A 16,448-nucleotide genomic window follows, 5' to 3' on the forward strand; every position below is an offset into this window, starting at 1 on the left:
ACCGGGGATAGATCAATAGTGACACACCAGCAGACACTTAAGGGAATATTTCAGAATATGGAATGTATGAGGAAATACATTTCAGAAGAAGCAACAAGACAAGGAAGAATTCAATGATTGGAAGACACTAGGAAGCTCAGATAAACAAAGGCTTTTGGTGCGCTTGTAAACAGATCCCTCAAGGCAGCAGGATAGGTTAATATGGTGGCTAAGAGGTCATGTGGGACATTTGCCTTTATCAGTCATAGCATAGATTATAAAAGCTGGGAAGTTATGTTGGAACAGTACAAATCTTTGGTTTGTACACAGCTGGAGTACTGCACGTTGTTCTGGTTGTCATATAACTGGGAGGACGTGATTGCACTGGAGAGGGTGCAGAGGGGGTTCACCAGGATGTTGTTGCTTGGGTTGCAGCATTTTAGTTATGAAGACAGGCTGGATAAGCTCAGGTGTTTTCTTTAGAGCAGAGAAAGCTGAGGAGGTACATGATTGAGGTGTGCAAGATTTTGAGGGGCATGGACAGGGTGATAGAGGAATAGCTGTTCCTCTTAGTTGAAGAGTCAACATAATTTTAAAGGTGAAGGATAGGAGGTTTAGAGGGGAATCTGGAATGCATTGTTTGAGAGGATAGTTGAGATGGGAAACTTCATAACTTTCACCAAGTGCTTGGATGCGTCCATGAAATGTCATTATTAATAAGGCTATGGGGCAAGTGCTGGAAAGTGGATTTAATGTAGATAGGTTGGCACAGGCTTGGTGGGCCAAAGGGCCTCTTCAGTGCTGTATGATTTTACTACAGAGTAAAGTTCCGAAGAAGGATCACTATCTGTGGTTAACTAAAGAAGTTCAGAAAAGCATCAAACTTAAAGAAAAAGCATATATCTGTGCAAAGAAAAGTGGAAGGTCATGTGATTAGTCAGGATATAAAGAACAGCAGAAAATTACTAAAAGGTTAATCAGGAGGAAGACATTAGAATATGAGAGGAAGCTAGCTGGGAATGTTGAAGTACATAGCAAGAGCTTCTACAAGTATTTACAAAAGAAATTAAAAAGAGTATGCTTTAAATGGAAAAAAATTACAGAAAGCGCCAACACAAAAGGACTTGGGAGTACTTGCGCATGAAACACAGCAAGCAAGCACACAGGTGCAGCAGGTAATAAGGAAGGCTAATGGAATGTTGACAATTATTTCAAGGGGTTTGGAATATAAGAGTAGGGAAGTCTTACTGCAACTGTAGAAGGTGCTGGTGAGACCACATCTGAAGGACTGTGAACAGTTTTATTAAAGGAAAAATATCATTTCATTGGAGGCAGTTCAGAGAAGATTCATTAGAATGATCCCTGATATGGAGGGATTGTCTTATGAGCAAAGGCTAAACAAGTTGAGACTCTACTCCTTGCAGTTAAGAAGAATGAGAAGTGATCTCATTGAAACATATAAAATGCTTAAGGGCTTGAAAGGATAAATGTTGAGAGGATGTTTCCCTGACAGGAGTGTCCAGGACCAGACAGTATAGTCTCAGAATAAAGGGACACCAATTTAAGACTCAGATAAGGAGAAATTTCTTCTCTCAGAGCATAGAGTGTCTTTGGAACTCCTTACCACAGATACCTGTTGGGGCAGAGTCCTTGTGTATATTTAAGATTGTAGGGGAATCAAGGGTTACAAGGAAAGGCCAGGAAAATAGACATGAGGAATGCTGGATCAGCCATAATCTGATTCAGTGGCAGAGCAGGCTTGAGAGGCAGAACAGCCTACTCCTGTTCCTATTGCTTAGGGTCTTCTGAAAAGGGTAAGTAACGTGAATGTTGATCCTCTAGAGAGTGAGAATGGGAAGTTAATAGTAGATAATAAAGAAATTGCATATGAAATGAATAAATATTTTGCTTCCTTCTTCACAATACAAAAAAAAATCCAGTAATAGCTCTAAATCAGAAGATGGAAGGGAGAGAGGAACTTAGCATTGGTGCATTGGCATTAATTTTCCTAAATTCCCTAGATTCAGAAATGTTCCACTAGACTGGAAAGAAGCAAACATGAACCTCTAACATGCTTTTCAGAAGGCATTTGCTAAGGCTCCATAACTAAGGCTACTGCAGAAAATGAGAGCTCATAATTTGGGGTAACATATTAGCATGATTAGAAGATTAGCTGGCTAAAACAGCATGCATAAACTGATCTTTTATTGGCAGAATGTGACAAGTGGAGTCCTGCAGTAATCTGAGCTGGAACCCCAATTTTGTTTTTACATCAATGGCTTAGATGAGGGAGTGAACACATGAAAGCTAAATTCTCAGACAACGTCAAGATAGGTAGGAAAATATGTGTGAAGAACACATATGGAAGTTGCAGATAAATGCAGATAGGTTGAGTGAGTGGGCAAAAATCAGGCAGATGGAAGATAATGTGGGAAAATGGGAAGTTATTCACTTTGGCACAAAGAAATAAAAAAGCAGAGTATGACTTAAGTGGAGAATAAATGCAGTTTTCTGGGTGCAGAAGGATTTAGGTGTTCTGATTGATGAGTCAAAAAAGTTAGTATGCATACACGGCATGAAATTAAGAAAGCTAAAGGGATGCTACCCTTGATCATGAGAAGAATTGAACATAAAAGTGAGGATATGACGCTTCAATAATACAGTATTGGTGAGATCACATCTTGAATACTGCGCACAGTTTTGGTTTCCTTATTTGTGCATGTTTACTGGTTTGATACCTGGAATGAGTGGATTGTCTTATGAGGACAGGTTGGGCGAACTGGATTTGTTTCCACTGGAGTTTAGAAGGGTGAGGGATGACTGAATTGAAATGTCTAAGACCCTGAATGATCTTGACAAGGTGGATGTGGAAAGGGTGTTTTCTCTTTTGGGTCAGTCCAGAAGTAGGGGCTACTGTTTTGAAAATTAGGAGTCACCCTTTCAGGACAAAGATGAAACTTTATTCCTGATGGTTGTGTGACTTTGCAGCAGATGGTGTTTGAGGTTGCATGATTAAAGATTTTTACAACAGAGGTGTACAGGTTCTTGTTAGGTAGACGAATCAAGGACAACTGCGGGTAGACAGGAATGCAACAGTTGTAACACAAGTAGATCAACTAGCTCAACCTATCGAATGGCGGAGAAGGATCAAGATGCCTAATTGTCTACTTCTGCTGCTATTTCTTATGTACATATTCGTTATGTACAAATGTTGATATAACAATTCACCATGGGAGATATTGAATTAGAAGTATGGCCAAGATAAATATGATTTACATAAATCTGGTCAAACAGCACCTAAAAGAGAAAAGCAGATTAATATTTTAGGTTGCCAAAATAATAATTAACGTGTCCAAGGCCCAACATCTTCAGTTGCTTCATCAATGACCATTCCTCCATCATAAGATCAGAAGTAGGAATGTTTACTTCAGTATTTGCACAATATTCGTACCGTTCACAATCCCTCAGAAAGTGATCAGTCCACATCCATATGTAACAAGATCTGGACAATATAAGTGGCAAGTAAGTCACGTCACACAAGTGACAAGCAATGACCATCTCCATCAAGAAAGAATTTACACATTTCCCCTTGACATTCATCCTAGTTAACAATGCTGAATCCCATACAACATTCTGGGGCAGAAATGGTGAGCAGAAACTTAATTGAACCAGCTATGCAAATACCATGTCTACAAGGGCTGGCAAAAAGGCTGGATATTCTATAGTGAATAACTCATCTCTTGAATCTGTCCATGTGGATGTGAAGAAAGCCCTGGATGAGATTTATACCGTACAAACACTCTAGAGACAAAAGTCCCCGAGGCCCTTTTCATGTTGGCTTGGTTGAAGTCACCAGCCACACTCAAGCAGGTCATGCCAAAATACCACTAACACATCTCCTGCCCCAACAGAGGACCAAACATTCTGAACCATTGCTACACAACCATCAAAGATGCCTACCGCTCAATCCCCCGCCCACACTTCGGAAAATCCGACCACAGCGCTGTGTTCCTCCTTCCTGCTTACAAGCAAAAGCTGAAACAGGAGAATCCTTCACAAAACATAGTACAATGTTGGTCTGAGGCAGCAGAAGACTGTCTCTGGGACTACTTGTACTCAGTGGACTGAACTGTGTTCAAGTATTCAGCGGAAAACCTAGACCAGTATGCCACCACCGTCACGGACTTCATTAGCAAATGTGTAAAGGACTCCAAAAAAAATCAATCCGAGTGTTCCCCAAACCACAAACCTTAGATGAAATCTACTCCCTACTGAAGATCAGACATGCAGCATTCAAGTCAGCTGACCTGAAAATCCAGATATGATCTCCGTAAAGCCGTCAGGGAGACCAAGTTAGAGGCCCACAGCTAACAAACAGACTCCCGCTGTCTATGGCAAGGCCTAAATGACATTACAGGATATGGCACATCCCTCCCTGACACGCTCAATGCTTTCTACGTCCGGTGTGAGCAGAAAACCACTGGCGTGGCAATGCCTGCCCTGACAGCCCCAGACACACCTGTTCCCTTTGTCACCGCTTCAGAAGTCAGATCCGTCTTCCTGGGAGTCAACCCAAGGAAAGGGACGGGCCTGGACAGTGTCCCCGGCCGAGCACTCAAATCCTGTGTGGACCAACTGGCGGAGGTATTCACCAGCATCTTCAACCTCTTACTCCTACAAGCTGAAGTCCCCACCTGCTTCAAGAAGACCACCATCATCCTTGTACTCAAGGAAACACATGCAGTGTGCCTTAATGACTACTGTCCAATAGCTCTTACTTCAATAATCATGAAGTGCTTCGAGAGGCTAGTCATGGCCCACATCAACTCCAATCTCCCAACCTGCCACGATCCCCTACTGTTTACCTACCGACAAAACAGATCCACAGAGGATGCCATATCCCTAGCCCTGTACTCATCCCTGGAACATCTATACAACAAAGACACCTTCATCAGACTCCTGCTCATTGACTAGAATTCTGCCTTCAACACCATTATCCCCTCCCGACTGATCTCAAAACTGTGCGATCTTGGTCTTGGCTCCACCCTCTGCAACTGGATCCTCAGCTTTCTGACCCACAGGCCGCAATCAGTGAGGATAGGTAACTGCACCTCCTCCACAATAACACTCAACACTGGAGCCCCCCTCAAGGATGCGTCCTCAGCCCCCTACTGTACTCCCTGTACACCTACGACTGTGTTGCCAAATTCCTAACGAATGCCATCTACAGGTTCGCTGACAACACCACCGCAGTGGGACGGATATCTAAAAATGACAAGTCAAAATACAGAAGGGAGACAGAGGGCTTGGTGATGTGGTGCAATGAAAACAATCTCTCTCTTAACATGGACAAAACTAAAGAACTGATCATCGACTTCAGAAAGAAGGGACGAGAACATGCCCCCATCTACATCAACAGAACTGAGGTCAAGAGGGTGAACAGCATTAAGTTCCCTGGAGTGATGACAACCGACGACCAGTCCTGGACTTCCCACGTAGATTCGACAGTCAAGGCGGCACAACAACGCCTCTTCTTACTCAGGCAGCTCAGGAAATTTGGCATGTCCATAGGTCCCTCACCGACTTCTACAGATGCGCCACTGAAAGCATACTGTTCAGTAGCATAATGGCCTGGTATGGCAACTGCTCTGCCCAGGACTGTAAGAAACTACTGAAGGTGGTGTGCACAGCCCAGACCATCACGGAAGCAAACCTTCTATCCATGGACTCTATTTACACGGCTCGCTGCCGCAGAAAGGCAGCCAACATCATTAAAGACCCATTGCACCCTGGTAATGACCTCCTACAACCTCTTCCGTCAGGCAGAATATATAGAAGCCTGTGCGTGTGTTCAATCAGGTTCAGCAACAGCTTCTTTCCGGCTGTTATCGGACTGTTGAATGGACTCTAGCCTCAAATAACGTAACCTGCAATGTAACCTGTATGTTTCTAAGTCTTTTTGATCTGTACATCCTTTGCTTGCTGCGATCTGTATCACTCATAAGCAAAGCTTTTCACTGTATTTCGGTACACGTGACAATTAAAAAAAAAACAATCAATATCAACAAGGCACAAGTCAAGTGTGATGAAATATTCCCCATTTGTCTGAATAGGTGCAGCTCCATTAACACTCAAGAAACTCAACAGGCAGCCTGCTTGATTGGCATTCCATTCACCACCTCAAACATGCACTCCCTCCACAACCAGTGCACAATGGTAGCAGTGTGCAGGATCTATATGATACGATGCAATAACTCACCAAGGCTCCTTCAACAACTTTTCAAACCCACAACATCCAACTCCAGTAGGAGCATCACCATCTGCAAACTCTCCTCCAAGTCACACCATCCTGAGTTAGAACTTGTCACCCCTCACTGGGGCAGCGTACTGGAAATCAAGCCCTGCTATTCTCAGAGTTGTCACAAAAGTTAAAAGATTTTATAAAAGTACACAGAATTTCCTAATCTACCTGTCTTTTAGACCCAGGTTGATAGAAACTTTGGACCAGCCTTCTGTACTTAACAAGGACTACTATTTATTACAAACAAATACATTCTAGCTACAAGTAAACAATTACGAAGCACTGACACAAGCTCTACCTCTCTCATAAAACTCACCATACATACATATATAAACACAAAAAGGGTGTATTAGGCAGGGGGAAAGAATGGGAAGGCAGTTCAATGTCCCCTGTCCACAGAGTTCACTGAGATGACCCTTTTCGCTTGTCAGAGCTTGCTGCTCCTTTGATTTGATTTTATTATTGACATGTATTGAGATACAATGAAAAGTATGGGTTTGTGCACATTACAGGCAAAGCATACCATACATAAGTATATTAGGGTAACAGAATGGAATGCAGAATATAGTGTTATAGCTACAGACAAGCTGCTGTTGAATCTGTTTTCAAGTGTTTTCAAACTTTTGTATCTTTTGACCTATGGAAGGGGGTGGAAGAAAGTATAACCAGGGTGGGAGGGGTCTTTGACTATGTTGGCTACTTCCCTGAGGCAGATGGAGTCAATGGATGGAAGACTAGTTTGCGTGATGGATTGGGCTGCGTTCACAACTCGCTGTACTTTCTCGTGGTCTTGGGCAGAGCAGCTGTAATACCAAGCTGTGATGCATCTGGATAGGGTGCTTTCTTTGGTGCATTTATAAAAATTGGTAAGAGTCATTGTGGATATGCCGAATTTCCTTAGCCTTCTGAAGGGATACAGGCATTTACCTGTTTCCTTAACCATAGCTTCAACGTGAATGGACCAGGACAGATTGTTGCTGATCTTTACTTCTAGGAACTTGAAACTCTTGACCATCTTCACGTCAGCACCAGTGGTGTAGACACGGGTGTGCCCTTGACTCCACTTCTTGAAGTCAATGATTCGTTCCTTCATTTTGCTGACATTGATGGAGAAATTGTTATCTTTACACCATGTCACTAAGTTCGCTACTTCTTTCCTGTACTCTGTCTCATCATTGTTTAAGATCCAACCCACTACATTGGTGTCATCAGCAAACTTGCAAATGGGTCCGAGCAGAATTTGGCCACACAGTTGAGTGTACAGTATAAGGAGAATAGTAAGGGGCTCAGTACATAGCCTGGCAGGGCACAGGTGTTGAGGATTATTGTGGAGTAGTGTTGTCACCTTACCGTTGCGTCAGTGAGTGAGGAGGTCGAGGATCCAGCTGAAGAGAAGGTACCAGCGTCCTCGGTCTCGGAGTCTGGTTGGAATTGTTGTGCTGGAAGCGGAGCTATTGTCAATAAATATGAGTCTGACGTAGGTGTCCTTGTAATCCAGATGTTTCAGGGATGAGTGTAGGGCCAGGGAGATTGTATCTCCTGTAGACCCTGTTATGAGAGTAGGCAAATTTTAGAGGTTCAGGGCAATCTGGGAAGCTGGAGTTGACGTGTGCCATGACTAACCTCTCGAAGCACTTCACGGTGATGAATGTCAGATTCACCAGGTGTTAGTCATTAAGGCACGCTGCCTGATTTGCACCAGAATGATAGTGGTATTCTTGAAGCAGGTGGAAACCTCAGATTGGAGTAATGAGAGATTAAAGACATCAGCGAATACCACCCCCAGCTGGTCCGTGCAGGATCTGAGTGCATGGCTGAGGATTCTGTCTTGGCCAGTCCGTTTCCATAGGTTCACTCTCAAGACAGGGCAGCACGGTGGCTCAGTGATTAGCACTGCTGCCTCACAGTGCCAGGGACCCGGGTTCGATTCCACCCACCGGCGACTGCCTGTGTGGAGTTTGCGCGTTCTCCCCGTGTCTGCGTGAGTTTCCTCCGGGTGCTCCGATTTCCTCCCACAGTCCAAAGATGTACAGGTTGGTGGATTGGCCATGCTAGTTGCCCGTAGTGTTCAGGGATGTGTAGATTAGAGGGGGATGGGTCTGGATGGGATGCTCTGAGGGTCAGTGTGGACTTGTGGGTCGGAAGGGCCTGGTTCCACAGTAGGGATTCTATGATCTACTAAAGCAGATCTGACGTCTGCAGTAGTGACTGTGGATACTGGTGCACCCAAAGCTTTCAGTCAGGTGACATTATTTCACTGACTATTTGTTCAAAATGAGCATAGAATGCATGGAGTTCATTGGGGAGGGATGCATTGTTGCCAGCAATTCTACTCGACGTTGTTTTGCAGCCCATTATATTGTGTAAGCCTTGCCACAATTGACGGTTGTTCGTGTGGTCAGGCTGAGACTCTAGTTTACTCTGGCATTGTCTCTTAGCAGCCCTGATGGCTTTGGGAAGGTCGTAACTAGATTACCTGTAGAACTCAGGGTGACCTGACTTGAACGCCTGGATCTCAGCAGGGTGTCGATCTCCTGGTTTAGCCATGGTTTGCAGTTGGGGAAACACTCTGATTAACTTCTTTGGCATGCAGTCCTCTATACACTTACTGATGAAGTCAGTGATGATTGTGGCATACTCATTTAGTTTGGCCACCGAGTTCTCGAATACTCCACTGACCCTAAGCAGTCATGTTGGAGCTCATCTGTTACCTTAGGCCAGCACTGTATGACTTGATCTTCCTTCTTCAGATACTTTCACTTGCTTGCAGGAGCTCAGAGCAACTGATTCATACTTATAAAACTTTTGACTTATTGATTAAAAGTCAGAGCTTTCAACAACTGATGAGAGAAAATAAACTGTCTTTCTTCAGTCTTGAGGTTTTTTATTACTGCAGAGGAAAGAACAGCACCTCCCTTTCCGGAGGTCTAATCATTTCTAACCAAGCAATCACACCCAGAAGATACTTATATACGTGGTAGCCAATTATATGGTTGCTGGCAAGCAGAGGCCTTTGTCATCAATAACTGGTCACCACTCCACAGACCAATCGGCTATTTGTTGCCAGCTGAATCTTCCTTTGGACACATCACCTGACTCCAGATCATGTAGTGAATTTTGCCAAATTGATCAAACAAGCAGCAGTACAACAGCACTTACAATTAGAGCCTGTAACCTGCTTTCTTTTTTAAAAAGCATTAATCCATTCCACAGACCTTGGTTTTGTAAACAGTCCTCCTTCTATTTTAGTCTACAATCAGAAAATACGTGCAAATGAAAAGGTATGTACTTTACAAACTATATAGTTTTCCTTCACTGTCACTGGCTGAAAGACCTGGAATTCCTTCCCTATTAGCAGAGTGAGCATACCTACAACACACAGATCGCGATGGTTTAAGAGCACAGCTCACCACACCTTCGAGGGCAGTTAGGATTGGACTATAAATATTGGTTTTGGCAGCACTGTTCTAATCCCATAAATGGGAAAAAAACGCGGGCATAATCATAAAGAGATTGTCATAACAAATCCAGAATCAGTAACGCCAGTATTTTATATTTTGATCTGGGTGAAAAACTATAGATCTTTTCTAGTGGATAGGCGCAGGGGTGCAGAAAGAGGGATCAATCTATGCGTACTTGAGTAATCTACGTCACAAAGTAGTTGCAGATGAGTTAATGGATTTGGCAGAGTGACACAAGACAACCGATGTGCAAGACATACCATCACAGATCACTTGGCAGAAGTAATATTAAGATGGAGGCAGCGACATGGCGATATTGTCACTAGACTAGCAATCCAGCTGCCCGTGTTGATGTTCTGGGAAAATGGGTTTGAATTTCACCACGACCAATGGTGAAATTTGAATTCAATTAGTAAATCTGGAATGAATGACAACGAAGAAAACATTGTTGATTGTTGTAAAAACCTATCTTGTTCACGAATGCCCTTTAGGGAAGCATAGTTCATATCTGAAATAAAAACAAAGTGCTGGATAAACTCAGTAGGACTGGCAGCACTTGTGGAGAGATTTTCAGTGGCTGCAGTGTTTTGCTCTTATTAAAGTCCTAAACTGGTTTTGCCTAAAAGTGATTCCCAACTGCAGAAATGCAGTTGACTTAGCCATTCAGTTGCATCAAAACTGCCACAAAATCTAAAAAAAGGAACAAAACTGGGTAGCCCATGCGGCAACTAAGAACTGGAAACAACAGTAAACACAGAACTGTCGACCCTGCAAAGTTTCTCTTGCTGATAATGTTAAGCCAGATTGGGAGAGCTGACTTTGATGTCCAAGATCAAGAGGGGCACAATAGAAGCAGTACTGAATGCGTTGGCCAAAACCTAAAGGACACATATCAGACTGAGCTTGTGGCAAAAGTCCAGGGGAAAAATCTATGTGATCTTGTCCTCGATAATTTACCAGTCACAGATGCATCAATCCATGGCAGTATTAGTAGAAGTGACCACTAACTCTTTGAGGAGATGAAATTCCATAACACACTGAGGACACCTTCCGTCATGTTGTTTGGCATAACCACTGTGCTAAAAGGGATAGATTTCAAATGGATCTAAAAACTCAAAACTGGGCATCCATGAGGTGCTGTTTACAGCAGCAGACTTGCATTTGGATGTACATTGGTCACTGCATAATGTTCAGCACCATTCGTGGCTCCTCAGATACTGAAGTAGTCCATGTATAAATGCAGCAACAACTGCCTATATCCAGGCTAGGGCTGACAAATGACAAGTGACATTGCGCCACACTGGTGGCAGACACTGACCACCTATAATCACTGAATCCCCCACTATCAACAATCTGGGGGTTCCATCACCCAGAAACTGACCTGGACTAGCCATATAAATAATGAGGCTACGACAGTAGGTTGGAGGCTAGGAATCTTGCAGCTAATAACTCATGTTATGACTGCCCAAGGCCTGTCCACTAGCCACAAGGCCTAAGTCAGGAGTGTGATGAAATATTCCCCATTTATCTGGATGAGTGTGGTTCCAACAACACTCAAGAAGTTTGACACCATATAGGACAAAGCAACAAGTAGCATTAGTGTCATGCAATGACTGTCTCCAACAAGAGAGAATCAGACTATTTCTTCTTGACATTCAATGTCACCAGTTCTCCGTTATCAAAATTCAGAGGGTTACCATTGACCAGAAACTGAAACTAGCCAAATAAATACCTTGGCTGCAAGGGCAGATCAGAGGCTAGAAACTTCAGTGAATAATTCACCTTCTATCAACTCAATGCCTGTCTATAATCTATAAAGCACAGTCAGGAGTGGGATGGAAAACTCTGTATCTGCCTGGATGTGTGCAGCTCCAACAACTCAGGAGGCTAAACACCATTCGGGACAAATTAGCTAATTTGTCACCCCATCCACCATCTTCAACATCAACTCCTATCATCACCGATACAGAGTGGCAGCAAGGCATACCACCTACAGGATGCATGGCAGTGATTTATTCATGCTCCTTTGACAGCACCTTTCAAACCAGTAATCTGTGCTATCTAGAAGGACAAGGCAACAGATCCATGAGACCACGTTGTTTGGAAATATTAGTTCCAATTACAGTTCTCCTTGGTTTTGATTTTAAATAAACATGAAAATTTCCTTACATGGAATATTGGAAATATCAAATAAAGAAACAATTTGTGACGCAAGAAAATGGATTGATATCAGGCAGGTAATGTCCTTTCTGAGATACCAACATCATGACAGAGACTGATATCCATAAATTCTTTACAGACTACTTTGAATCAACATTTAAACATATTTGGCTTGAATTTCTTCTATTTGTAAAGTGCAACTGCACCAGGGAACATAAGAATTACCAATGTTTGCAATAAAATGCTTTGTACTGATTACTCAAGGAGAAACAATAAGTATTGATACTCCAAAAGCAGTATACAATGAAGAATACCACAGTTTATGTTTATGTGAATGGAACAGATTTCTATCGAAATAAGGCGGAGAATTTTCTCTTATCTACGTAATCAGACAATTTTCTTACCTGACTTTGACTAGAGCTAGTACTGCCAGTTGGTGTACATGTATTTGGTGTATATAAAGGGTATGCAAACTGCAAAGCAGAAGGAGTTCCAGCCTTGCTCTTGACTAAAGTAGTACATTTGTTTTGTTGTGGATGGAGAGGTATCCCCATCAACTCCGAGGGATGCCGGATCAAAGCAACCAAACTACAGAACGATAAAGGCAAAACAGGTCATAAATACATCTGTATATTTTTATAGCATGTAGCTATACTGCCTAATACAAGGTATATAATGCTTCTGGTTCAAAAAAATTAACATTTCATATAATTTTACATTTATCCTGTATAAATAAACCAAGACAATGTCTTCAAACAGTGCAAACTTATTAATGTGGTTTAAAAAATATATTTGATGTGTTTATTTGTGCCATAATCTTTGTGACAAGTAAGAGCTAGATTAGAATAGTCATTCCACTAATTTAATTAAAATCACACGAAAAAAACTGTACAAGTATTTTCCCACAGTGTTGGAACACAGCTAATCTTGATTCTGAGTCTACAATTCAATGTATTTTCCTTAAACCAAGATCTTGAAAGAAACCAGAGTTCAGGGCAAAATTCTTATACTAATTTTTAACTAACATATAATTTAGTTTGCAAATTCAAATGGCAGTGCTTAACTAAATGAATTAACTAAACGACTGATAAATAAGAGCTTTATAGAAAACAAAATTGATATAAGGTCAAGTTGTTCAGAATAAGAACGCAAAGTCTCTCTTTAAGCGGGGGATATGCACTTGGTACTTGAGTATTTATATTTATATTTAATCAGCTGTGTAATTTTTATCAAGTGATTGCATTGCTCTTTTCCTGGAACAATATTCATCTTATATATAAAAACATTGCACTGATGGTACACTTATTTAAGAGGATCTGATTTGTTTGACAAGTTGTGCATCCTGGTCTGTATTAAAGTTGTTCAATATAATACCCAAAATAGTTAAGCACTTCCATTTTAAAAAAGTTTTATTTATAAATGTTTGGTAAGGAAATTGAGTTCTGCAAATACAAAAAAAAAGTCTAATAAAGACTTATTGTTACTGTCAGTAAATATTTATTGTGCTACTTCTTAACATGGAACTATAGAAGACAATAAACTATGTGACTGAAACCAATTTTATGAAGACTACCCATTTCCAATAATTAACTCTAATTCGTCAGACTTAAATCTGTATATGAGCAAAACAACAGGAGTTTGTTATGGGCAGGTTTCACTGTTATTCTTAATGATTTTCTGAATTCCATGTAGATTGAATATTTCTATGTTGACTAGTTGAGAAACACACTTGTTAAACGTAACTCCAGAATCCTGTAGCTCCTGTCGATCCTGGTTTTCATTTTGGACTGCATTAAATCTGTCTTCAAGACGAACTCTGGGTCCAGTTTTACATCTTGACTCTTGACCTGCCATTGAATTATCCCCTAAATTTTTCTCCTTGTCTGAATTACCTGCCATGTCCCTATTTTTCAGTGTTAATCCATTAGGTCGGGTAGTTTCTGCAGAAGAATTTTGTGAGAATTTCTCCACATTTGGCAAACTATTACTGCTGTTTACAGGTAATGGAGGGTCATTCAAAAGCATCATTTTTAACTCTTGGAAATCAATGTGTCCTAGACATTGACTGTTACCCACATAGTGAGAATCTGAGGTTGGGTTCGTAGTACTTGTAACTGGGTACAGATTCTGGTTGGCAGAGCTGGCTGTTGAGTAAGGAACTTGGTTAACTGAGCTGGTTGTCGGAAATGGAGCCTGGTTGGTAGAATTGGTAGACTGGTACAAAGTAGGATTCAAACGAGTCTCCAGTTCACCCTCCACTGGCTGGGACTCCATGTGAGAGTAAAGGATGTGCTGTAGTTGGGTGTATTCGACCTCACTCATGTCAACGAGGCTAAGATCAGAGTTAGTGAAATTCAGCCCTGGCTCTGTAAAAGGGCACTCGGAGGTACAAGTGGTTGGGGTTGGATCCGTGGATCTGGAATCATTAGATGGGGAATGGGGGGCCTCTGGTGTGGCCTCAGATGAAAGCATCATCAACTTAAAATAATTGAATGTGATCTCCCCACATCTACAATAATTTAGGGCAGCAAAACAAAAGGTGTCCTACACTTTGGCAATACAATCTTTATCCATCTAAGACAAACAATATTCTCCTCACAATCTGAACCAAATTTACACAGAAGGAAAACATGAAAAAGTCACACTTTCCTGCTCTGAAACACAAGCTTTAAAATTACTTTTAGGAAAAAAACAACACAATTCTAGGGGTAAGTGTCCCTTATTAAGACTATGGTGAACTCACACAAACGTCGTGCATCACCTCCAATGGTAACCAAACTGAGATCTCACTCTAATCAATGGTTCTGAACTTCAAATACCCTTAACTTAAAAAAAGTCAGCTCCTTCAGGGAGAGTGGGCGAGGGTCCAAACGATCCACGAGCCGAATGGGGATAAACCCCACAGCACGGCACGAGTTCACACCCACATATCCGGGAGCTGTTTAAAAATACAAAACCACTTCATCGCCCCCCCGCTCCGACGACTGCCTCCAAATCAATACACCATTTACAACTTGATCACCGGAGGGAAGAAACTACAACAACTGCCAGAAAAACAAGTCTACAAGGACTAGCTTGAACACATACACCCTGCTAGTTTTTGCCCCCCTTTTTCATACACGCGCCCAAAACCACCTCCCTGCCCCCACCCCCCCCCGCAGACCACGAGCTGCCAATCCACGGCACCGAACGCGCACCGCTCCGCCCCTCCCCCCCCCCCAAACACCCACAACAACCCTCACGCCGTTTGAAAAGGCGCTCAACCGCCGTCCGGCCCGCGCGCCCAGGAACCCTGCCCCACACGCCCCAACACGCGCTTAACCCCGCCCCCAACACCTCACGTCCTCACCCACACGCTTCTTGCCCCATCCCTAAAACCCCAGGCCACGCCCCCACCACACCGGGACCCGCCCCAAACCGCCAGGTCTCACCCCACCCGCTACTGACCACGCCCCTGGAACCCCTGGCTCCACCCTTCACGCTCTTGACCCCGCCCATGTACGCGCGGCCCCGCTCCTGACTCTTTTCAATCGCCGCCCCCTCACGAATCGCTCCGTTCTCTTCCAAGGCCCACCTCCGACGGGACCTTCCCTTCTACACACATTTCTGCTTCCGCCTCTTCCTCCCACACCCTAATCCTCCGTCACCTAGCCATCACTAGGCCCCGCCCCTTCCCACCGCCGCCCACGTTCTAGACCCCGCCCCACCAATGACTGGCATTGTTGTATTTCGCGCATGCGTACGTCCTGTCTGAAGCGCGAGCGCTGAAGCAGTTCTCGTGAGGTAGTCGGTGTTTTCCAAAATTAAACAGACCGTGCGTATCATATATAATACATGAGGTAAAAATACTCACGTATCGGGTAAGGATACTGGGAAAAGGAAGTATGTAAACGTGACTTTCCCGGTTGGATGTTTTTGGACCGAACCCCCCCCTCATTTCGGAGTAAACAGCGGGTTTGACGCCAGTGTGACTGAGGGATTTATTGTAAAGTGTGTGAAGCTGGAGGAACACACTGTGTTATCTCAGACTCCAGCATCGGCAGTTCTTACTATCTCTGTGTAAAGTGTGTGTCTGAGGGACCCGTGGTCCTTGTAATGCTGATATGCCCAACACAAACCCTGATATAGCTGCGCAAAACACCAAGGAAGCCCTTCGGGCAGATTTTGCCATTCAGTGCGATCAGGACTGACCTGCGACCTACCTCCCGAGTGAAAACTTCTGCACTATAGTCCCTTCATACCTTCAGATCGCCAAAAAATAAACTATTTCAAGTAGAATTCCAAACTTCCGACATCCCTTGCACGTGAATGCTTTTCCTAATGTCACTAAAGCCAAACTTTCTTGAATGTTTATACTATGTCTCCCAGTCCTAGACTCCTTCACCTGTGGAAAGGATTTCTGTCCATCAATCCTACTAGCTCTCGTTAAGGTCTTGTAGAGCAGCTCTCACTTTGATAGAGACAAGCTGAGACATTCTAATAAGGAAGGACAATTTGGTATCTGTGGTAGCATTATAGAAAAGTCATGCCAAAACAAGAGTCTATAA

The 16,448-nt window shown here is 43.0% G+C and overlaps 1 protein-coding gene across 1 annotated transcript in view; it reads right to left on the minus strand.

The window, feature by feature from the left end:
• LOC109911834 (transcription factor-like 5 protein) overlaps positions 1-15,017 on the minus strand; it is a 35,466-nt gene extending 20,449 nt beyond the window's left edge. The window contains exons 1-2 of the mRNA XM_020511208.2: positions 13,631-15,017; positions 12,306-12,489 (exon numbers count right to left, since the gene is read on the minus strand). Coding sequence (XP_020366797.1) covers positions 12,306-12,489; positions 13,631-14,376 — 930 coding nt within the window. The 5' untranslated portion in view covers positions 14,377-15,017. The remainder of the gene's footprint in view (positions 1-12,305; positions 12,490-13,630) is intronic.
• Positions 15,018-16,448: the final 1,431 nt, after the last annotated feature.

Source organism: Rhincodon typus, chromosome 19 (assembly GCF_021869965.1).
Source record: "Rhincodon typus isolate 14 chromosome 19, sRhiTyp1.1, whole genome shotgun sequence".
Classification (NCBI taxonomy): Eukaryota; Metazoa; Chordata; class Chondrichthyes; order Orectolobiformes; family Rhincodontidae; genus Rhincodon; species Rhincodon typus.